We start from the raw sequence: 19,165 nt of genomic DNA, 5'->3' as shown, positions 1-19,165 counted from the left end.
TGTTGGTTTCTTGAGGAGGGGAGCGACTCTGGCTATCTTGAAGTCAGAGGGGATGCATCCAGTGGTCAGGGATGAGTTGATGAGGTGAGGAATTGGAGATGGTCTGGAGAAGGGATGAGGGGATGGGGTCAAGTGGGCAGGATGTCGGGCGGCCGAACATCACGAGTCGCAGGATTTCATCTGGAGAGAGAGGGGAGAAAGAGGTCAAGACATAGGGTAGTTGTCTGTGAGTAAGACTAGTGGACTCAATTGGCCTTTCTTAAATGTTGTTTTGCGGCTGATGACATCCCTTGGCAACGATCGTGTCCCGGAAACGATCCAGGCAACGTCGACGGAACAAACCAAATAAATCAATTCACATTCCAATACTTTATTGAGAATCAATGTATTCAACTACAGCAGTCAATTCCAAAATCATATTCCGTTAGAAATTGATAAGGAAGTCTGTGCAGGAGTAGACCAGAGAGAAACTTCAGTAGTCTGTAGACAGAACCAAGTATGGATCACCTGGTAAACCTAGACACACACAGAGAGACAGGTGAGGTAGGGGCTAGGGTTGGGGGCTTCAGGGTTGGTTTGGGGCTAGGAGATAGGTGTAGTTGGGACTGGGACCGGTACCACATCTCACCTTTGAAGAAGATCTGGTTATGAGTGTTCATGTTTATGGTTTGACTGATTTCATACAGTCTGTGATGTGAGTGTATGAGTTCTATCGTGGAGTAGTGAGTATGTGGCCTGTTGGCACTTCCCTCTCTCAAATACAGCAGGCAGCTTCTCTGCCTCATACCACCTACCCAGGTATTACACACCATCTAGAAGTTATTTCGAGTTACTATGACTTTTTTACTGTGTGTGTGTGTGTGTGTGTGTTAATGTGTGATAAATCTCAATTAACACTGTGCGTGCAGTTATCTTGGTGATGTTGAAGTCCTGTTGAATTGGGGGTGTGGGGCATCTTCCCAGGTGAACGGTCTGAGCATGTGCAACCGATGAGGTGACCTGGACAACACACAGTACCTAGCCACATAAACACATGATCAGACACAAAACACACATAATGTTAGTGGTAATTGAGATGGAATTAAGACCACTGTGTAAATAATACATTATATACATACACAGACATAAAGACACACAGTACCTGCAAAGGCTGCATATTTTCTCAGTCAGTAGCCACTCTCTTGGAGATATGAAATGTTAACATGATCACACAGCACTCTGCCAAATGTCCATGATCAACCTTTCTCCAATATCTCTCATCTGACACATCAACCTGGTGTAGCAGACAATTGTATCATATTCATTTATGTGACAATAAAACATATATTACATACACATTCATATATATATATATATGAATATTTAAAAATATAAAGAATATTTGGCAAATGTTTCTTTATATTGTTTAACATAATATACTGTACAGGCATATCACATTTCCAGAGTGGGATCTCTGATAGTTTTAAAGTTATGCCCCATTTTATACTCTGAGAAATTTCACAATTGGCCCAGCGTCGTCTGGGTTTGGCTGGGGTAGGCCATCATTGTAAATAATAATTTGTTCTTAAACTGGCTTGCCTAGTTAAATAAGGGTTAAATAAAAAAAATACGAAAAACCGCTCTCCTTTTGCTTCATAACACATCCTTCAAATCACCAGCAGAGGGCGACCATTTTTAACCCATTTTCACATTCCCTCTATTGGTAACGCTTGCAAATTGGTCATAACTCTAAAAGTAGCAGAGATCCCACTCTGGATTTATAGAGAAGGCTATTTTATGATCAACAATATATTGAAACATTAGCCAACATTCATGTTTATATTTTGTTATATTAATAAATAAATGCAATAAAATATATATTCATATTACAGAGCAAATGGTAAAGCTTCATGTGTCACCAATTTCTGCCTTGTAGCACCTACATTTGAAACATGGAGATTTAAAGTAGTACGGCCAAAATGTCACAAATATGCGCTGTTTAGTAGGGCGAATTGAGTTATTGCACATGCGCACTTCACAGACAAGGCGTTCCCTAACGAAAATATAAAAATAAATGCTTGAACGCGCCAACAGGATCTCACTAGCTCTGCCACCTCCCTGTATATTGTGCTTACTGATTAATTTGCTATTTGGACACGACAGGCTCTATTCTATCTTGTGTTAGTTATACAAATCATTGACGGAGGTCTGTATGAACATGATACACAGGAAGCCTATGCGTTTTTAATATGTTAACACAACAACAATCCGACATGGGTTACACCACATCATGAAAATATTGGCAGTGTTGAGAACAGTTCTGCAAGCTGTCCAACTCAGGCAGTCCATTCAATTGTGGTCGACTGAGCGTAGAAGCTAGTCTGAAAACTTTAGACATATTTAATCACTTCTAAGTCGTAAAAGAGTGTAAAGTGCTTGGCCAAATTGTATTACTACTGGACTGGTGACTGTTGAGGTGGGTGATCAGTCAAGTGAGCGGACAATAATGAAACTGAGCACTGATTTGTGTTGAGTTGCTTGTGCCCAGGGCAGTGGCCCACGGTCGTTTGGTGAGAGAGACAGATGAGTAGTTACATGGAACTGGAATAATTAGCTAGTTAAAATAATTGTATTTAATCAACAAAGACTTGCATCAGCCAGTAATATATTACATCACTGTTAGCTAATTGATGGAAACATATTCATTAGATAGCTTGGTTAGGTAGCTAACAGTTTTAGATAGCTCAGGATCGCAATCTGGATCGCAATTCATGTTTACTAAAGTTAGCTTAGCTAACTAAGAGATAAAAGTAACAACATTGCTATAAAACTGAAATTGAACACATTTTCCTAGCTAAAACATCAGTTGTTCGCTTTCAGGCTGTTGAAAATGACAGCTAGCTAGCTACTTAGCTTAGCCTTTGGAGGCTTGTCCTTTGTTAGCTACTGTGACGACATCAAGGCGATGTTCATACTATGACTTCATAAACGCACGCTGTACTTATTTGGCATTATTTTTCAAGCTCAGAAATTATGTAGCTTTCCAAGTATATAGCTATTAACTTGCCTTTATCTCCAGACTTGATTTTATTGCAAATTATACCACTATACTTTTATCAGTAGAGCTGACTAAACAACACTGTCTGAATCCTAGAAATAAAAGGGTTCTGATTCTCTCTCAGGGTGGACAGAGATTTCCATTGGCATTGAGGCTTGGAAGGAGAATGCTGCGCAGGACCGTCTCCTTCCCCATTGTGGTAATATCTAGAAGTCTGCAGCTAGAATATGTTCATATTCTGCCAACAAATGTTTTTTTTCAATGTCCTTTTTTATTGCTTTGGCAACATTGGGTTATTTCAGTTTAATGTCAATAAAGCTCACCTGAATACTGTACTAGTATCCTGCTATTGTTTTTGCTTTATAGTAATTTGTTAGCTCTTTGAGAGTTGTGTATGTAGACTGAAAGCCTTCCCTAAGGAAGTTGTGGTTCTAATGTAGGCGGGACAGCTGCAGCAGCTGGGTCTACAGGGCTGTGGCTCCCACGGTGTGACATCATGCTCGGTGCTCGACCTCCCGGCTCTCCTCAACGCTCACCCTGGGCAACGGCAATGGGAGGATGAACGGTGGGGCTGGTACCAGGGGCATGCCGAGGAAGGCCAATGGGAGGATGAGGGAGGGCTAGTGGTCACGCCATCTTTTACTGGTGAGAGTCGACTGGTCGGGCAATCGGCCATTCTTTCCAATTCTGATTCTTCCTCTCTATGGCTCTTGATGTTCCAAACATTCAGCTGGTAGTCAGATTCATTGACACATCAGTGAAGTATTGGTAACTCTTGGTCCTTTCTCTCTTCTTTCCTGTCCCCTGTGTAGGTATGCAAAATGATGAGTTTGTCAGGCTGTTTGTGTCAGAGGAGGAGAGAATCCTCAACTCTGCAGACCTGTGAGTGCCCCAGACAACTCCCATTGCCTGTTGTAGTGCTGTTGTGATAGCAGAGTTGGTGTATTTACTACTTTCTAACGTGTGTTGTAGGAGTGACGTTCTAGCAGAGTTGGTGTATTCCCGAAGCAGACTAAAGCAATTGAACTCAGAGCTGCAGAGAACAGTGGAGTTAGCCGATGACAACAACACACTGCTACGCACTGAGAACGCTGCACTGCGCAACCAAGTCAAAGGGTAACAGTAGCAACCATGCAGACACACTGCACTGCACAACCTGGTCAAATGTAACCATCAATCAAAATGTTGATCATTATTTGTGTGTGTTTGTCAGGATGAATCAGTCGATCCATGATGCAGAGCAGCTGATGGATGAGCTGGAGGAGATCCGGAGCTTATCAGCTGAGAAGGACGGCGCTACGGGCAACCTGGAGTCCTACATCAAACAACTGGTGGGTTACCATGAAGTGGTGTAGAGCAATAGTAACCAAGAAACCATATATACGGTTAGGAAGTGCCTAGGAAAGATATAGAGTGTTGATAAACGGATGTTGTATTCATCCCTTGTTCCGGCAGGAGAAAGAGAAGGAGATTTTGGAAGACCAGATCGAGACCATTGGCAGTGAGGTATGATGACTTCTAATCCTTGACCTTTGACCCTGTCAGAACAGACAAACTGAACGTATCACTGGCCAGCCAACATGGATGCATAATATTAATTTGTTGTCCTCAAAACATCACTGAACTGTTCTGTTCTCTCTCTGTGTGTCTCTCTCTCTCGCTCTGTCTCCCTTAGATGTCCCGTATTATACCAGATAGAGCCACTGACAAGAAGAAGATCGCTGACCTCAGCAATGCTCTACAGGCCTTACAGGTAGCACACATACATGCTCGGATATCATCTGATACCACCAGATCACAGGAGGGTGATTGATATCCTTCCACCAGATCACAGGGGGGTGATTGATATACTTTCACCAGATCACAGGGGGGTGATTGATATCCTTCCACCAGATCACAGATGGGTGATTGATATCCTTCCACCAGATCACAGATGGGTGATTGATATCCTTCCACCAGATCACAGATGGGTGATTGATATCCTTCCACCAGATCACAGATGGGTGATTGATATCCTTCCACCAGATCACAGGGGGGTGATTGATATCGTTCAACCAGATCACAGGGGGGTGATTGATATCCTTCCACCAGATCACAGGGGGGTGATTGATATCCTTTCACCAGATCACAGGGGGGTGATTGATATCCTTCCACCAGATCACAGATGGGTGATTGTGGTCTTTCCACCAGATCACAGGGGGGTGATTGTGGTCCTTCCACCAGATCATGGGAGGGTGATTGTGGCGGGAGGGTGATTGTGGTCCTTCCACCAGATCAGAGGGTGGTGATTGTGGTCCTTCCACCAGATCACAGGGCGGTGATTGTGTTCCTGGGAGGCCACATGCTTTTGTTCCATCCCAACTATTAAGTGTGTGTGTGTGTGTGTGTGTGCATGAAACAGCTACGGCTAGAGGAGAGCAGACTCGCCCTGGATCAGAGGTATGAGGTCATACATAAGGTATGGGATAACTACATATTGAAAATAATGTTTACATTTCAAATAGTCCCTAAATTCCCAATAAATGTTCTTTAGACATGCCACATGACTTGCCAGTTTAAATGAGGTCCATTGCAGTCTATTAGCTGGCTGGCCAGTCCCCAACATCTCTTTGTGTGTCTCCCCTACAGAAGGACTTTGTTATTGAGCAGTTGGAGCAGTCCCTCACAGAGTACTCCTCCATCGCACAGGTACAACACACACACACATTTTACATATGCCGGATGTAGACCTCATACATCTAACTGATACACACTGTGGGCTTTATGTTGTGTGTTTCTCTGTTCTCAGGATCTGAAGGAGAAGATGAAGGATCTGGAGAGCCAACTGGCAGAGGCCCTAGTGTAACACACACACACTCAATCATAACATCCCTCACACAATCACTCTCTAATTTTGGCACGTTCTTTGTAATACCCTCTCTTTTTTTAATACCCTTTCTCTCTTTCCCCCTGTCTTTCCCTATCTCTTTCTCTGTTTTTAGTAATGGAGGAGAGGGGCGTTACATGGCTTTAGATGGGACTCTGTCTGCAGCCACTCAGCGCTCCATCTCTCTAGCGGAGGAAATGGGTCTACTGCCACGTAGGATGGTGGGTCGCATACACACAACATATGACCGATCACTCTTTTCACATTTCCCCCAAAGTGCAAGAAGTGCTTGTCTGTAGTGTTGCCTTCACTGTTTGGTGATCAGGTAGTACTACAGGACAGTGTGAGCTTAGGGTAGGACTTAGCTGGGAGGCAGGCTGCCTTCACACACACTAGGGAGATGCTCTGTTGTGAAATGTATGTGTTCACTTCCTATCCCAGGATGAGTCCTCTGATGAGGAGGTGCAGGAGCAAAGAGATGAGAGGGTAGAGAAAGAGGAGAAGCAGAGAGTGGATGAGAGGATAGAAAGAGAGGAGAATGAGAAGAAAGATGAGGAGGTCAAGGAGGAGAAACAGCTGTTACAGGAGAAGAGAGGTGTGTGGTCAGATCTGGTGGGAGGTGTCCAGGCAGCAGGAGGTTTCACCCTGGGTTTCCTGGCTCCTCTGGGTGTGCTGGTCTCCATGGTCCCTGGCTGCTACGACCACTGTACTGGACTCAGCTGCACCGATATCCTCTGGTCTACTGCCAGATACCTCATACAGCCATACTGCAATGTGCACCACATAGGCCTTCCTCCTCTGTAACACATACATACATATATATACGCATGCATACCTACCTACACGCACACATTCAGAAAAACACACACACTAATCAAACCTCAATCGACCAACCCTGATCTTCAACCCTCCCAGGCTGCAATGTTGCTGTTAACTAAATAAAACTGAATACTGCATCATACATGGACAACTGGTTGTATTTTAATAAAGGGAAACAGTAGAGTTGATTTTACAATGTTTATTTTTTAGCTTTATGAAGATTAGCTCAATTACATTTTAAAGATTGGACTCAATGTTGTTCATGTTTTTGTTATTTCTCTACACTGTTTTATTTATTTTTATTTAATCTTTATTTAACTAGGCAAATCAGTTAAGAACAAATTCTTATTTACAATTCACGGCCTACCAAAAGGCCTCTGCGTGGATGGGGGCTGGGATTAAAAATATAGGACAAAACACACATCACGACAAGAGAGACATAAGACGACAACATAGCATGGCAGCGACACAACATGGTAGCAGCACAAAACGGTACAAACATTGTTGGGCACAAACAGCAAGAAAGTAGAGATTGTTCTGTACAGTCCTAAATAAATGCACTGTCACGTTCCTGTTTGGATACATTCAATACAGAGACATGAACCAGTTTGTCTTTCCACTTCATATAAACGTTTTAATGTATATTTTCAAACAACGCGAGACCTGAGCAGTGGACTGGAGTCGTGGTCTGACGTCATCCGAAAATGGCTACTTCGTAAAAGGATTTATATAATACGGTATTCTCATTTTACACATTTAAATCCGTCTATATGCTCTGTTTCTACATTTCAGAGGTTTTTAATGTTATGTTTGCACATGTGGTTACCCTCCTGAATGCCCCGTCATTTTAAAATGGACTAACTTCGCTAGTTTACCGCGCTCGTCGTATTTCGAAATAAGAGCGCTTTGTTATTAACAGTAATTTATCCGCGAAATCAACATTTAAGAGAGATTAAATGGTTTCAAACTTCATAAACGTTTATCTTAATGTACATTTATAATTATAGCATAGGAAATTATTCACAATTAAATTGATATATGAGTAATGGTTCAACAGAACGTAGCTGATTTTCGCGGTTAGCAGTAGGGCAGTTAGCTATGGAACTGAGGAACTTTTATTTTCATAATGTTGGCTAAACTGTTCGATGAGATGAGTGTTGTGGTTGTAATTGTGTATTCATTTAAATCACTTATTTTTATCCCAACAGAACACCCGATACACACTTTCAACCAAACATTAACATTATTATAAAGGGTGAGTACATGTGTGTTTATGTAAATGTGTTATGTGTATCTTGCTGAGGGAGAGAGAAGGAAAGAACTAGAATGGTAGATGGATAAGCTATTATTATTTGGGGAGAGAAAAGATTGACTGTTTAAACAATAATGTTTTGGTAAAAAGATTAGGGCTGGACATGGAGAAATGTAACCACTCTCAAATTCATAGGAATATGGATGCAAGGACTGACCATCCAAGATATCAACATAGTTTTAATCAAGTTTTTAGCTTTTACAGTGTTTGTTTATATTTACAATGTTTACAAACATTGGAGTTAAACAAGCTTATATTTTGGGTTCTGATGAAGTGTGACAGTAAACTAAGCTCATTAGGCATTTCTAAGATATATTCTTCAAGAATCCATGAGGATATATAATTCATTTATACATCCAGAAATGGATGTAGATTTCCCCTTTAAATACTGTCAGTTTGAGGTTGGACCTGTCCTAGCCTTTCTCAGATATAAACAGCAACAACCTTGCAAGCACACTATCTCCTCTGACATAAAGACCTTTTAGTAAAGGTATTGCACTGTTAGTTAAAAAACTATCCGGTTGAAATGAATTCCCCTCCCTGCAGTTTGACCCCAGCGTGAACCCGGAAGCAGTAATGTCACAGCTGGCCCACAGCGAGCACCTGTTGGAGCAGCTGCGTTGGCAGCGGGAAAGCAACGTTCTGTGTGACATTACGGTCGTCGTGGGCGACACGCTGTTCCGAGCGCACCGTAATGTCCTGGCGGCGTTCAGCGGGTTCTTCTCCGCACTGCCTGACAGAGGTCACCTGGTCACAACCCTTAACCCGGAGTTTGTCAGTGAGCAGGCCCTGAACACCCTGCTGAAATACATCTATTCTGGAGAACTACTCACTGACAGGTAGGTACATCACTACACTGATGTGTACGAAGCTAATTTAGCAATAGGTGTGGCAATACTATTCATCAAATCAAAAGGTGTGTAAGCGCCCCTACTACTCCCTTTGTATAATATGACTACACCACCATCATACCATCACAATAACTATGTATCACAGGAGGCTGCTGAGGGCAGGAATGGAGTGAATGGAATGGTATCAAACACATGGAAAGCATGTGTTTGATGAGTTCGATTACCATTCCTTTTATTCCATTCCAGCCATTACTATGAGCCCGTCCTCCCAAATTAAGGTGCCACCAAACTCCTGTGCTATGTAGGATACGATATTGTTGTTAATCTGTTGTTTATCTGTTTTAGTTATTGATCTCTTGTTTATTTGTGGTTGCCATGATAACAGTGATGGGTCGGAGGCCGTGCTGGGAGCGGCGGTGTTCCTGGGGATGAGGGAGGCAGAGCGTCACCTGATAGACAAGTCTGACAGCCAACGGGAGATGAGGATAGAGTCAGCCTCACCTACCACCTCCCCCCATTGCTTAGCTTCACCCCCCAGCCCAGAGTCGTTCAAGCCCTTGTCCTGCGTTTCTGGAGGGGGCTCGGTAGAGAGGGAGGAGGAAGAAGAGCGGGGAGATCCAGAGTACACCCCTCCCTCCCCAAGCCCCCCAACATCCCCCCGAAGAGGAGCGAGGAAAAGAAAGGGAAGAAAGCCCAAGGCCACACCTCAAAACCAACCCTTGCCTAGCAACCCAACATCACCTAGCCATGACGACACCCAAGATGACACAACAGTCTCCCAGCCTCAGAGGGGCAGGGGGAGGGGAAGGGGGAGGGGAAGGGGGAGGGGAGGAGGAATGAGGAGGGATCTGTCATTGAAGGTGTCAGACCTTCAGATCGTTGAGGAGAATGTGACAGACCTCAGCCCTTCATCATTGAAACCTGTCAAGAGGCAAAGGAGGAGCAGTGGAGAGAGGAGAGGAAAGAAGAGAGGCAGAGGCAGAGGAAGAGGGAAACTGAAGGAGAGCAGATCGAGCGATGGAGAGGGGGATGAGTGGAAGGCTGGGTTGAAGAACCAACAGGTGAAAGAGAAGCCAGTGTGTGCTGAGTGTAACAAAGAGTTCTCTGAGATCAGTAGCCTGAGGAGACACATGAGGATCCATAAAGGAGTGAAACCTTTCCAGTGTCTCTTCTGTTCCAGAGCCTTCACACAGGGAAACCAGCTCAAGACTCACCTCCGTATACACACAGGTAAGAGACACACACATAGCTAGCATACACACGGGTAAGACACACTCCTCCGCATACACGTACAGGTGTGAGACAACCTAACTGTCTCTCTGCCTTTCTAGGAGAGAAGCCGTTTGCATGTTCTCAGTGTGACAAGGGTTTTGCCCAGAAGTGTCAGTTGGTGGCTCACTGTCGAATGTACCACGGAGAAGAGAAACCTTACACCTGTGAACAATGTGGGCTGCAGTTCGCTACCTCATCTAACTACAAGATACACTGCAGGTAGGACTGTGTGTGTCTGAGTGTGCATGCATGTTTGGAGAGAAGACCTATTTGTGTGTATCTATCTACCTGTGTGTGTGTCCATATAGGAAGCACAGTGGAGAGAAGCCGTATGTGTGTGAACAGTGTGGGAAGGGTTTTGCCCAGGCCAGCACTCTGACCTATCACATGAGGATCCACACAGGAGAGAAACCTTACCAATGTGACGATTGTGGGATGGCCTTCTCCGTCTCTTCCTCTCTCATCACACACAAACGCAAACACACAGGTAACACACTGAAGCAAAGAGAAACATTACCAGTTAAATTAGTATTGATGGTGTGTGTGTGATCATGTGTCCCTGTATTCTCTGACGTGTGTGTGTGTGAGATCATGTGTCCCTGTTTTATCTGACGTGTGTGTGTGCGCGCGTCTGTGTTTCTGTGTGTTTTCCAGGTGAAGCTCCACACGAGTGTCTGGTGTGTCAGAAGGCCTTCATTACCAAACGAGAACTCAACAAACACTCCCGCATCCACAACGGTGAGTCTACCAAACACACACACACACACGTGAGAACCAACCACTTTGAATACTTAAATCTATCCTAGGGAAAAGATGACAAGCAAGCTGTCTGTTAGTTGTGTAGATCTACTGTGTTCTAGAAGAGCACCTGTCCTGGAGTGGAGAGTAAACACAAGATGGAGAGAGTCACTTGGAAGAGGAGAGAGAGAGAGATGTAGGTAAAGAATAGAGGATTGAGAAGAAGGGACCATATAGAAGTGTAGCGGGAAGAAGGTAGAAGATGGAAGCGATGGATAGACTGATAAAGGAGTTGATATGGAGATTATAGATGTTGCTGAGTTTTTCCTGACCATGTGACTTGACCAGGAAAGACTCCTGGGCCTAGTTGTAGAGAATGGGGAAAGATTTGGGTGTGTGTGTTTGCTGTATGTGTGTGTAGGTGGAGACTCAGCTGTTAAGCAGCGTGTGACATGTGAGCTGTGTGGAAACACCTACGCTGGCCTGAGCAGCCTGAAGAAACACCAAGAGAGACAACACTTAGGTGAGATGTGTGTGTGTGTGTGTGTGTGTGCCAACTTATCCTTTTGGCCATCTATGTTAACCTGTGTGTGTGTTCTCCAGTTCCAATGGCGGTTCCAGAATGGGTTCTCCTCCACAACATTCCTATCGACCACCAGGGGCTAATCTCCCGCGATGCGCCCAGCCCCATGCACGAGGAGCCAGGCAACCCTGACCCCGAGGAGCCAGGCAACCCTGACCCCGAGGAGCCAGGCAACCCTGACCCCGAGGAGCCAGGCAACCCTGACACCGAGGAGCCAGGCAACCCTGACACCGAGGAGCCAGGCAACCCTGACACCGAGGAGCCAGGCAACCCTGACACCGAGGAGCCAGGCAACCCTGACACCGAGGAGCCAGGCAACCCTGACACCGAGGAGCCAGGCAACCCTGACCTCGAGGAGGCAGACAACCCTGAACCAACGACCCCTAACTTGAGCCCAAACCCTCTCAGTGTTCTAGTAGAACAGTTGCGTACATCTTCCTCCAACTTCTCTTCCTCACTCTCCCACTGTGATCCAGCCTACCCTGTCGAAGACATGGAGCAGATCATCATCATTAGAACTTTGGACAATGACCCCTGCCCTGACCCCTGACTCAACCACCTCTGACCCCCTCACCCAGATCCTAACATAACTCTCTCAGGCTTGGAGTGGATCCAACCTTTTTGAATGGATCAACGGGACCTACAGGATCCAATATGAATCAGCTGTAGTGTCAGATATAGAACTGTGAATAGTGTGGATGTTGACAAATCATATATGTAATTACATTTACATTTTAGTAAGGTAGCAGATGCTCTCATCCACAGCGACTTACAGTAGTGAGTGCATAACTTTTTGTAATTCACTCCATCTTTTAATGAAATGAACTCATTCAGATCTAAACATTTATTTGATTGTATGTTTGAAATGTTTATTACTAGAGATAATCACTGAGGACCTACCCACAGAACAGCCAGGCTCACCATCTCCTGGCTTTGCATTTCTCTACACATCCTGAATCGTCCTCTGTTCAATGTTCTGGTTTTAATCCCACGTCTCAGTAACATGGGGTTTAATGTCTTATGGAATCTAGAGGTAGTATTGAGATGGATATTTATGAAAAGTCAAGGTTTTTAATTCAACAGCTCTTCTTTATTCACACACCTTGATTTTTCCCCCCAAAATTGGTGTTACAAAGTGGGATTAAAATTGATTTAATTGTAATTTTGTGTCAATGATCTACACAACATACTCTGTAATGTCAAATTGGAAAAAACATTCTAAGATGAGTAAAAGAATATATATATATGTGAAAAATACAACACTTACAGTTGAAGTTGGACGTTTACATACACTTAGGTTGGAGTCATTTTTCAACCGCTCCACAAATTTCTTGTTAACAAACAATAGTTTTGGCAAGTCGGTTAGGACATTTGCTTTGTGCATGACACAAGTAATTTTTCCAACAATTGTTTACAGACATTATAATTCACTGCATCACTTATAATTTACTGTATCACAATTCCAGTGGGTCAGAAGTTTACATACACGAAGTTGACTGCTGTTAAACAACTTGGAAAATTTCAGAAAATTATGTTATGGTTTTAGAAGCTTCTAATAGGCTAATTGACACCATTTGAGTCAATTGGAGGTGTACCTGTGGATGTATTTCAAGGCCTACCTTCATAATCGGTGCCTCTTTGATTGACATCATGGAACAAATCTAAAGAAATCAGCCAAGACCTCATAAAACATTTTGTAGACCTCTACAAGTCTGGTTACCAAACGCCTGAAGGTACCACGTTCATCTGTACAAACAATAGTATAAACACCATGGGACCACGCAGCCGTCATACCGCTCAGGAAGGAGATGCGTTCTGTCTCCGAGAGATGAATGTACTTTGGTGCAAAAAGTGCAAATCAATCCCAGAACTGCAGCAAAGGACCTTGTGAAGATGCTGGAGGAAACGGGTACAAAAGTATCTATAACAACAGTAAAACGAGTCCTATATTGACATAACCTGAAAGGCCGCTCAGCAAGGAAGAAGCCACTGCACCAAAACTTCCATAAAAAAGCCAGACTATAGTTTGCAACTGCACATGGGGACAAAGATCGTACTTTTTGGAGAAATGTCCTCTGGTGTGATGAAACAAAAATAGAACAGTTTGGCCATGATGACCATCGTTGTTTGTAGGAAAAAGGGGGAGGCTTGCAAGCTGAAGAACACCATCCCAACCGTGAAGCACAGGGGTGGCAGCATCATGTTGTGAGGGGTCTTTGCTGCAGGAGGGACTGGTGCACTTCACAAAATAGATGGCATCATGAGGAAAGGAAAAGTATGTGGATATATTGAAGCAACGTCTCAAGACATCAGTCAGGAAGTTAAAGCTTGGTCACAAATGAGTCTTCCAAATGGACAATGACCCCAAGTATACTTCCAAAGTTGTGGTAAAATGGCTTAAGGACAACAAAGTCAAGGTATTGGAGTGGCCATCACAAAGCTCTGACCTCCTATAGCAAATTTGTGGCCAGAACAGAGAAAGAGTGTACGAGCAAGGAAGCCTACAAACCTCACTCAATTACACCAGCTCTGTCAGGAGGAATGAGCCAAAATTCACCCAACTTACTGTGGGAAGCTTGTGGAAGGCTACAAGAAACATTTGACCCAAGTTAAACAATTTAAAGGCATTGCTACCAAATACTAATTGAGTGTATGTAAACTTCTGACCCACTGGGAATGTGATGAAATAAATAAAAGCTGAAATAAATAATTCTCTATTATTCTGGCATTTCACATTCTTAAAAAAAGTGGTTATCCTAACTGACCTAAGACGGGGAATTGTTCCTGATTAAATGTCAGGAATTGTAAAAAAAAAAAAAAAAAAGTTTAAATGTATTTGGCTAAGGTGTATGTAAACTTCCGACTTCAACTGTATATAACTTGATTAGATAAGTATTACAACCCCTGAGTCAATACATATTAGAATCCCATTTAACAGTGATTACAGCTGTGAATCTTTCTGGGTAAGTCTCTACTAGCTTTGCACACTTGAATAGTACAATATTTGCACATTATTTTCAAAATTATTCAAGCTCTGACAAGTTGGTTGTTGATCATTGCTAGCAATGTCATAGACTTACAAGCCGATTTAAGTGAAAACTGTAACTAGGCCACTCAGGAACATTGTCTCGGTAAGCAACTCCAGTGTAAACTCAGCAAAAAAAGAAACGTCCCTTTTTCAGGACCCTGTCTTTCAAAGATAATTCCTAAAAATCCAAATAACTTCACAGATCTTCATTGTAAAGGGTTTCATAAACACTGTTTCCCATGCTTGTACAATGAACCATAAACAATTAATGAACATTCACCTGTGGAACGGTCATTAAGACACTAACAGCTTACAGACGGTAGGCAATTAAGGTCACAGTTATGAAAACTTAGGACACTAAAGAGGCCTTTCTACTGACTCTGAAAAACACCAAAAGAAAGATGCCCGGGGTCCCTGCTCATCTGCGTGAACGTGCCTTCGGCATGCTGAGGACTGCAAATGTGGCCAGGGCAATAAATTGCAATGTTCGTACTGTGAGACGCCTAAGACAGCCTACAGGGAGACAGGACGGCCAGCTGTGTAACCACGTGTAACAACACCTGCACAGGATCGGTACATCCCAACATCACACCTGCAGGACAGGTACAGGATGGCAACAACAACTGCCTGAGTTACACCAGGAATGCACAATCCCTCCATCAGTGCTCAGACTGTCCGCACTAGGCTGAGAGAGGCTGGACTGAGGGCTTGTAGGCCTGTTGTAAGGCATGTCCTCACCAGACATCACCGGCAACAACTTCGCCTATGGGCACAAACCCACCATCGCTGGACCAGACAGGACTGGTAAAAAGTGCTCTTCAATGACGAGTTGCGGTTTTGTCTCACGAGGGGTGATGGTCGATTTCACGTTTATCGTCGAAGGAATGAGTGTTACACCGAGGCCTGTACTCTGGAGCGGGATCGATTTGGAGAGTCCGTCATGGTCTGGGGCGGTGTGTCACAGAATCATCGGACTGAGCTTGTTGTCATTGCAGGCAATCTCAACGCTGTGCATTACAGAGAAGACATTCTCCTCCCTCGTGGTACCCTTCCTGCAGGCTCATCCTGACATGACCCTCCAGTATGACAATGCCACCAGCCATACTGCTCGTTCTGTGCGTGATTTCCTGCAAGACAAGAATGTCAGTGTTCTGCCATGGCCAGCGAAGAGCCCGGATCTCAATCCCATTGAGCACGTCTGGGACCTGTTGGATCAGAGGGTGAGGGCTAGGGCCATTCCCCCAAGAAATGTCCAGGAGCTTGCAAGTGCCTTGGTGGAAGAATGGGGTAACATCTCACAGCAAGAACTGGCAAATCTGGTGCAGTCCATGAGGAGGAGATGCACTGCAGTACTTAATACAGCTGGTGGCCACACCAGATACTGACGGTTACTTTTGATTTTGACCCCCCCCCTTCGTTCAGGGACACATTATTCCATTTATGTTAGTCACATGTCTGGAACTTGTTCAGTTTATGTCTCAGTTGTTGAATCTTGTTATGTTCAAACAAATATTTACACATTTAGTTTGCTGAAAATAAACGCAGTTGACGGTGAGAGGACGTTTCTTTCTTTGCTGAGTTTATATTTGGGCTTGTGTTTCAGGTTATTGTCCGTAATTTCGATTAAGACAATGAGCACGCTAGAATGCATGTAGCGTTAGTCAATATAACTATTTGTTTTGTACTTTTGAAATGTACAGCGACAGAATTCAGAGCATGCCCTGTTTTTACAGTGCTCTCCCTGTACCCCAAGTTAGAACCGTAGGATAAATAAAGGGGGCATATACTGTAATCAGACAATGAAAGCACTTAAAATATTAGATTATTAGAACAGGATAGAACAGCAGCGTCTGGTAAGACAAGGGGCGGCGGACTATGTATTTTTGTAAAAAAAATATTTAAAAAATGTTTTATTTCACCTTTATTTAACCAGGTAGGCTAGTTGAGAACAAGTTCTCATTTGCAACTGCGACCTGGCCAAGATAAAGCATAGCAGTGTGAGCAGACAACAAAGAGTTACACATGGAGTAAACAATTAACAAGTCAATAACACAGTAGAAACCAAAGGGGGAGTCTATATACAATGTGTGCAAAAGGCATGAGGAGGTAGGCAAATAATTACAATTTTGCAGATTAACACTGGAGTGATGAATGATCAGATGGTCATGTACAGGTAGAGATATTGGTGTGCAAAAGAGCAGAAAAGTAAATAAATAAAAACAGTATGGGGATGAGGTAGGTGAGAAAGGGTGGGCTATTTACCAATAGACTATGTACAGCTGCAGCGATCGGTTAGCCGCTCAGATAGCTGATGTTTGAAGTTGGTGAGGGAGATAAAAGTCTCCAACTTCAGCGATTTTTGCAATTCGTTCCAGTCACAGGCAGCAGAGTACTGGAACGAAGTGAGATACACCTGCTGGAGCGCGTGCTACGGATGGGTGTTGCCATCGTGACCAGTGAGCTGAGATAAGGCGGAGCTTTACCTAGCATGGACTTGTAGATGACCTGGAGCCAGTGGGTCTGGCGACGAATATGTAGCGAGGGCCAGCCGACTAGAGCATACAAGTCGCAGTGGTGGGTGGTATAAGGTGCTTTAGTGACGAAACGGATGGCACTGTGATAGACTGCATCCAGTTTGCTGAGTAGAGTGTTGGAAGCCATTTTGTAGATGACATCGCCGAAGTCGAGGATCGGTAGGATAGTCAGTTTTACTAGGGTAAGCTTGGCGGCGTGAGTGAAGGAGGCTTTGTTGCGGAATAGAAAGCCGACTCTTGATTTGATTTTCGATTGGAGATGTTTGATATGAGTCTGGAAGGAGAGTTTGCAGTCTAGCCAGACACCTAGGTACTTATAGACGTCCACATATTCTAGGTCGGAACCATCCAGGGTGGTGATGCTAGTCGGGCATGCGGGTGCAGGCATCGACCGGTTGAAAAGCATGCATTTGGTTTTACTAGCGTTTAAGAGCAGTTGGAGGCCACGGAAGGAGTGTTGTATGGCATTGAAGCTTGTTTGGAGGTTAGATAGCACAGTGTCCAAAGATAACAGCTGGTGCACGATATCTAAGGAAGTCTCGAGCTATTGCTCGCCTGAGGAAGAGTATCTCATGATTAGCTGTAGACCACACTACCTACCGAGAGAGTTTTCATCTGTATTCTTCGTAGCTGTTTACATACCACCACAGTCATAGGCTGGCACTAAGACAGCATTGAATGAGTTATATTCCGCCATAAGCAAACAAGAAAACGCTCACCCAGAGGCGGTGCTTCTAGTAGCTGGGGACTTTAATGCAGGGAAACTTAAATCTGTTTTGCCAAATTTCTATCAGCATGTTAAATATGTAACCAGAGGAAAAATAACTCTATACTCCACACACAGAGACACATACAAAGGACTCCTTCGCCCTCCATTCGGCAAATCTGACCATAATTCTATCCACCTGATTCCTGCTAATAAGCAAAAATGAAAGCAGGAAGCACCAGTGACTAGATCAATAAAGAAAGTGGTCAGATGAAGCAGATGCTAAGCTACAGGACTGTTTTGCTAGCACAGACTAGAATATGTTCCGGGATTCTTCCGATGGAACTGAGGAGTACACCACATCAGTCATTGGCTTCATCTGTAAGTGCATCGATGATGTCGTCCCCACAGTGACCGTACGTACATACCCCAACCAGAAGCTGTTGATTACAGGCAGCATCCGCACTGAGCTAAAGGCTAGAGCTGCCGTTTTCAAGGAGCGGGACTCTAACTCGGAAGCTTATACGAAATCCCGCTTTGCCCTCCGACGAACCATCAAACAGGCAAAGCGTCAATACAGGACTAAGATCGAATCGTACTAGACCGGTTCTGACGCTTGTCTAATCTGGCAGGGCATGCAAACCATTGCAGACTACAAAGGGAAGCACAGCCAAGAGCTGCCCAGTGACACAAGCATTACCAGACGAGCTAAAGTACTTCTATGCTCGCTTCGAGGCAAGTAACACTGAAACATGCATGAGAGCACCAGCTGTTCCAGAAGACTGTGTGATCGCAGCCGATGTCAGTAAGACCTTTAAACAACATTCACGAGGCCGCAGGGCCAGACGATTACCAGGATGTATACTGCGAGCATGTGCGGACCAATTGGCAAGTGTCTTCACTGACATTTTCAACCTCTCCCTGTCCTTGTCTGTAATACCAACATGTTTTAAGCAGACCACCATAGTACCTGTGCCCAAGAACACTAAGGTAACCTGCCTAAATGACTACTGACCCGTAGTACTCACGCCTGTAACCATGAAGTGCTTTGAAAGGCTGGTCATGGCTCACATCAACACCATCATCCCAGAAACCCTAGCACACCATGACAGTTGTGTAGAGGGCACATCAAAACATATTCCACCTCGGGAGACTGAAAAGATTTGGCATGGGTCTTCAGATCCTCAAAAGGTTCCGGAGCATTCTGACTGGTTGCATCACTGCCTGGTATGGCAACAGCTCGGCCTCCGGCTGCAAGGCACTACAGAGGGTAGTGCGAACGGCCTAGTACATCACTGGGGCCAAGCTTCCTGCCATCCAGGACCTCTATACCAAGCGGTGTCAGAGGTAGGCCCTAAAAATTGTCAGAATCCAGTCACTCTAGTCATAGACTGTTCTCTCTGCTACCGCACGGCAAGC

At 44.2% G+C, this 19,165-nt stretch overlaps 2 protein-coding genes across 3 annotated transcripts; both read left to right on the top strand.

Moving 5' to 3' along the window:
• The first annotated feature begins 2,067 nt into the window (after window positions 1-2,067).
• On the top strand, window positions 2,068-6,864 carry LOC109909660 (trichohyalin). Of its 2 annotated transcripts, none has more exons than XM_031796613.1 (13): window positions 2,068-2,455; window positions 3,162-3,236; window positions 3,478-3,682; window positions 3,850-3,919; window positions 4,010-4,153; window positions 4,251-4,368; window positions 4,493-4,543; window positions 4,713-4,790; window positions 5,439-5,495; window positions 5,666-5,725; window positions 5,826-5,878; window positions 6,019-6,124; window positions 6,345-6,864. In XM_031796613.1, the coding sequence occupies exons 2-13, from the start codon at window positions 3,204-3,206 to the stop codon at window positions 6,705-6,707; spliced, it is 1,338 nt and encodes a 445-aa protein (XP_031652473.1). In that variant the 5' UTR covers window positions 2,068-2,455; window positions 3,162-3,203; the 3' UTR covers window positions 6,708-6,864. The 2 variants fall into 2 exon arrangements, with proteins under 2 accessions (XP_031652473.1, XP_020364256.1); XM_020508667.2 differs by lacking the exon at window positions 2,068-2,455 and adding an exon at window positions 2,473-2,549 and having other exon boundaries at window positions 6,345-6,852.
• A 396-nt stretch (window positions 6,865-7,260) lies between these two features.
• LOC109909662 (myoneurin) lies at window positions 7,261-12,640 on the top strand. Its single transcript, XM_031796612.1, has 9 exons — window positions 7,261-7,459; window positions 7,931-7,977; window positions 8,581-8,873; window positions 9,271-10,115; window positions 10,217-10,376; window positions 10,466-10,644; window positions 10,812-10,895; window positions 11,317-11,418; window positions 11,499-12,640. Exons 3-9 carry the CDS (start codon window positions 8,611-8,613, stop codon window positions 12,026-12,028), a joined length of 2,163 nt encoding a protein of 720 aa, XP_031652472.1. The 5' UTR covers window positions 7,261-7,459; window positions 7,931-7,977; window positions 8,581-8,610; the 3' UTR covers window positions 12,029-12,640.
• The last annotated feature ends 6,525 nt before the right edge of the window (window positions 12,641-19,165 follow it).

Source organism: Oncorhynchus kisutch, linkage group LG18 (genome assembly GCF_002021735.2).
Source record: "Oncorhynchus kisutch isolate 150728-3 linkage group LG18, Okis_V2, whole genome shotgun sequence".
NCBI classification, from domain to species: domain Eukaryota; kingdom Metazoa; phylum Chordata; class Actinopteri; order Salmoniformes; family Salmonidae; genus Oncorhynchus; species Oncorhynchus kisutch.
Note: the sequence above shows the minus strand (reverse complement) of the source record. Positions and strands in the feature narration are given on the sequence as shown.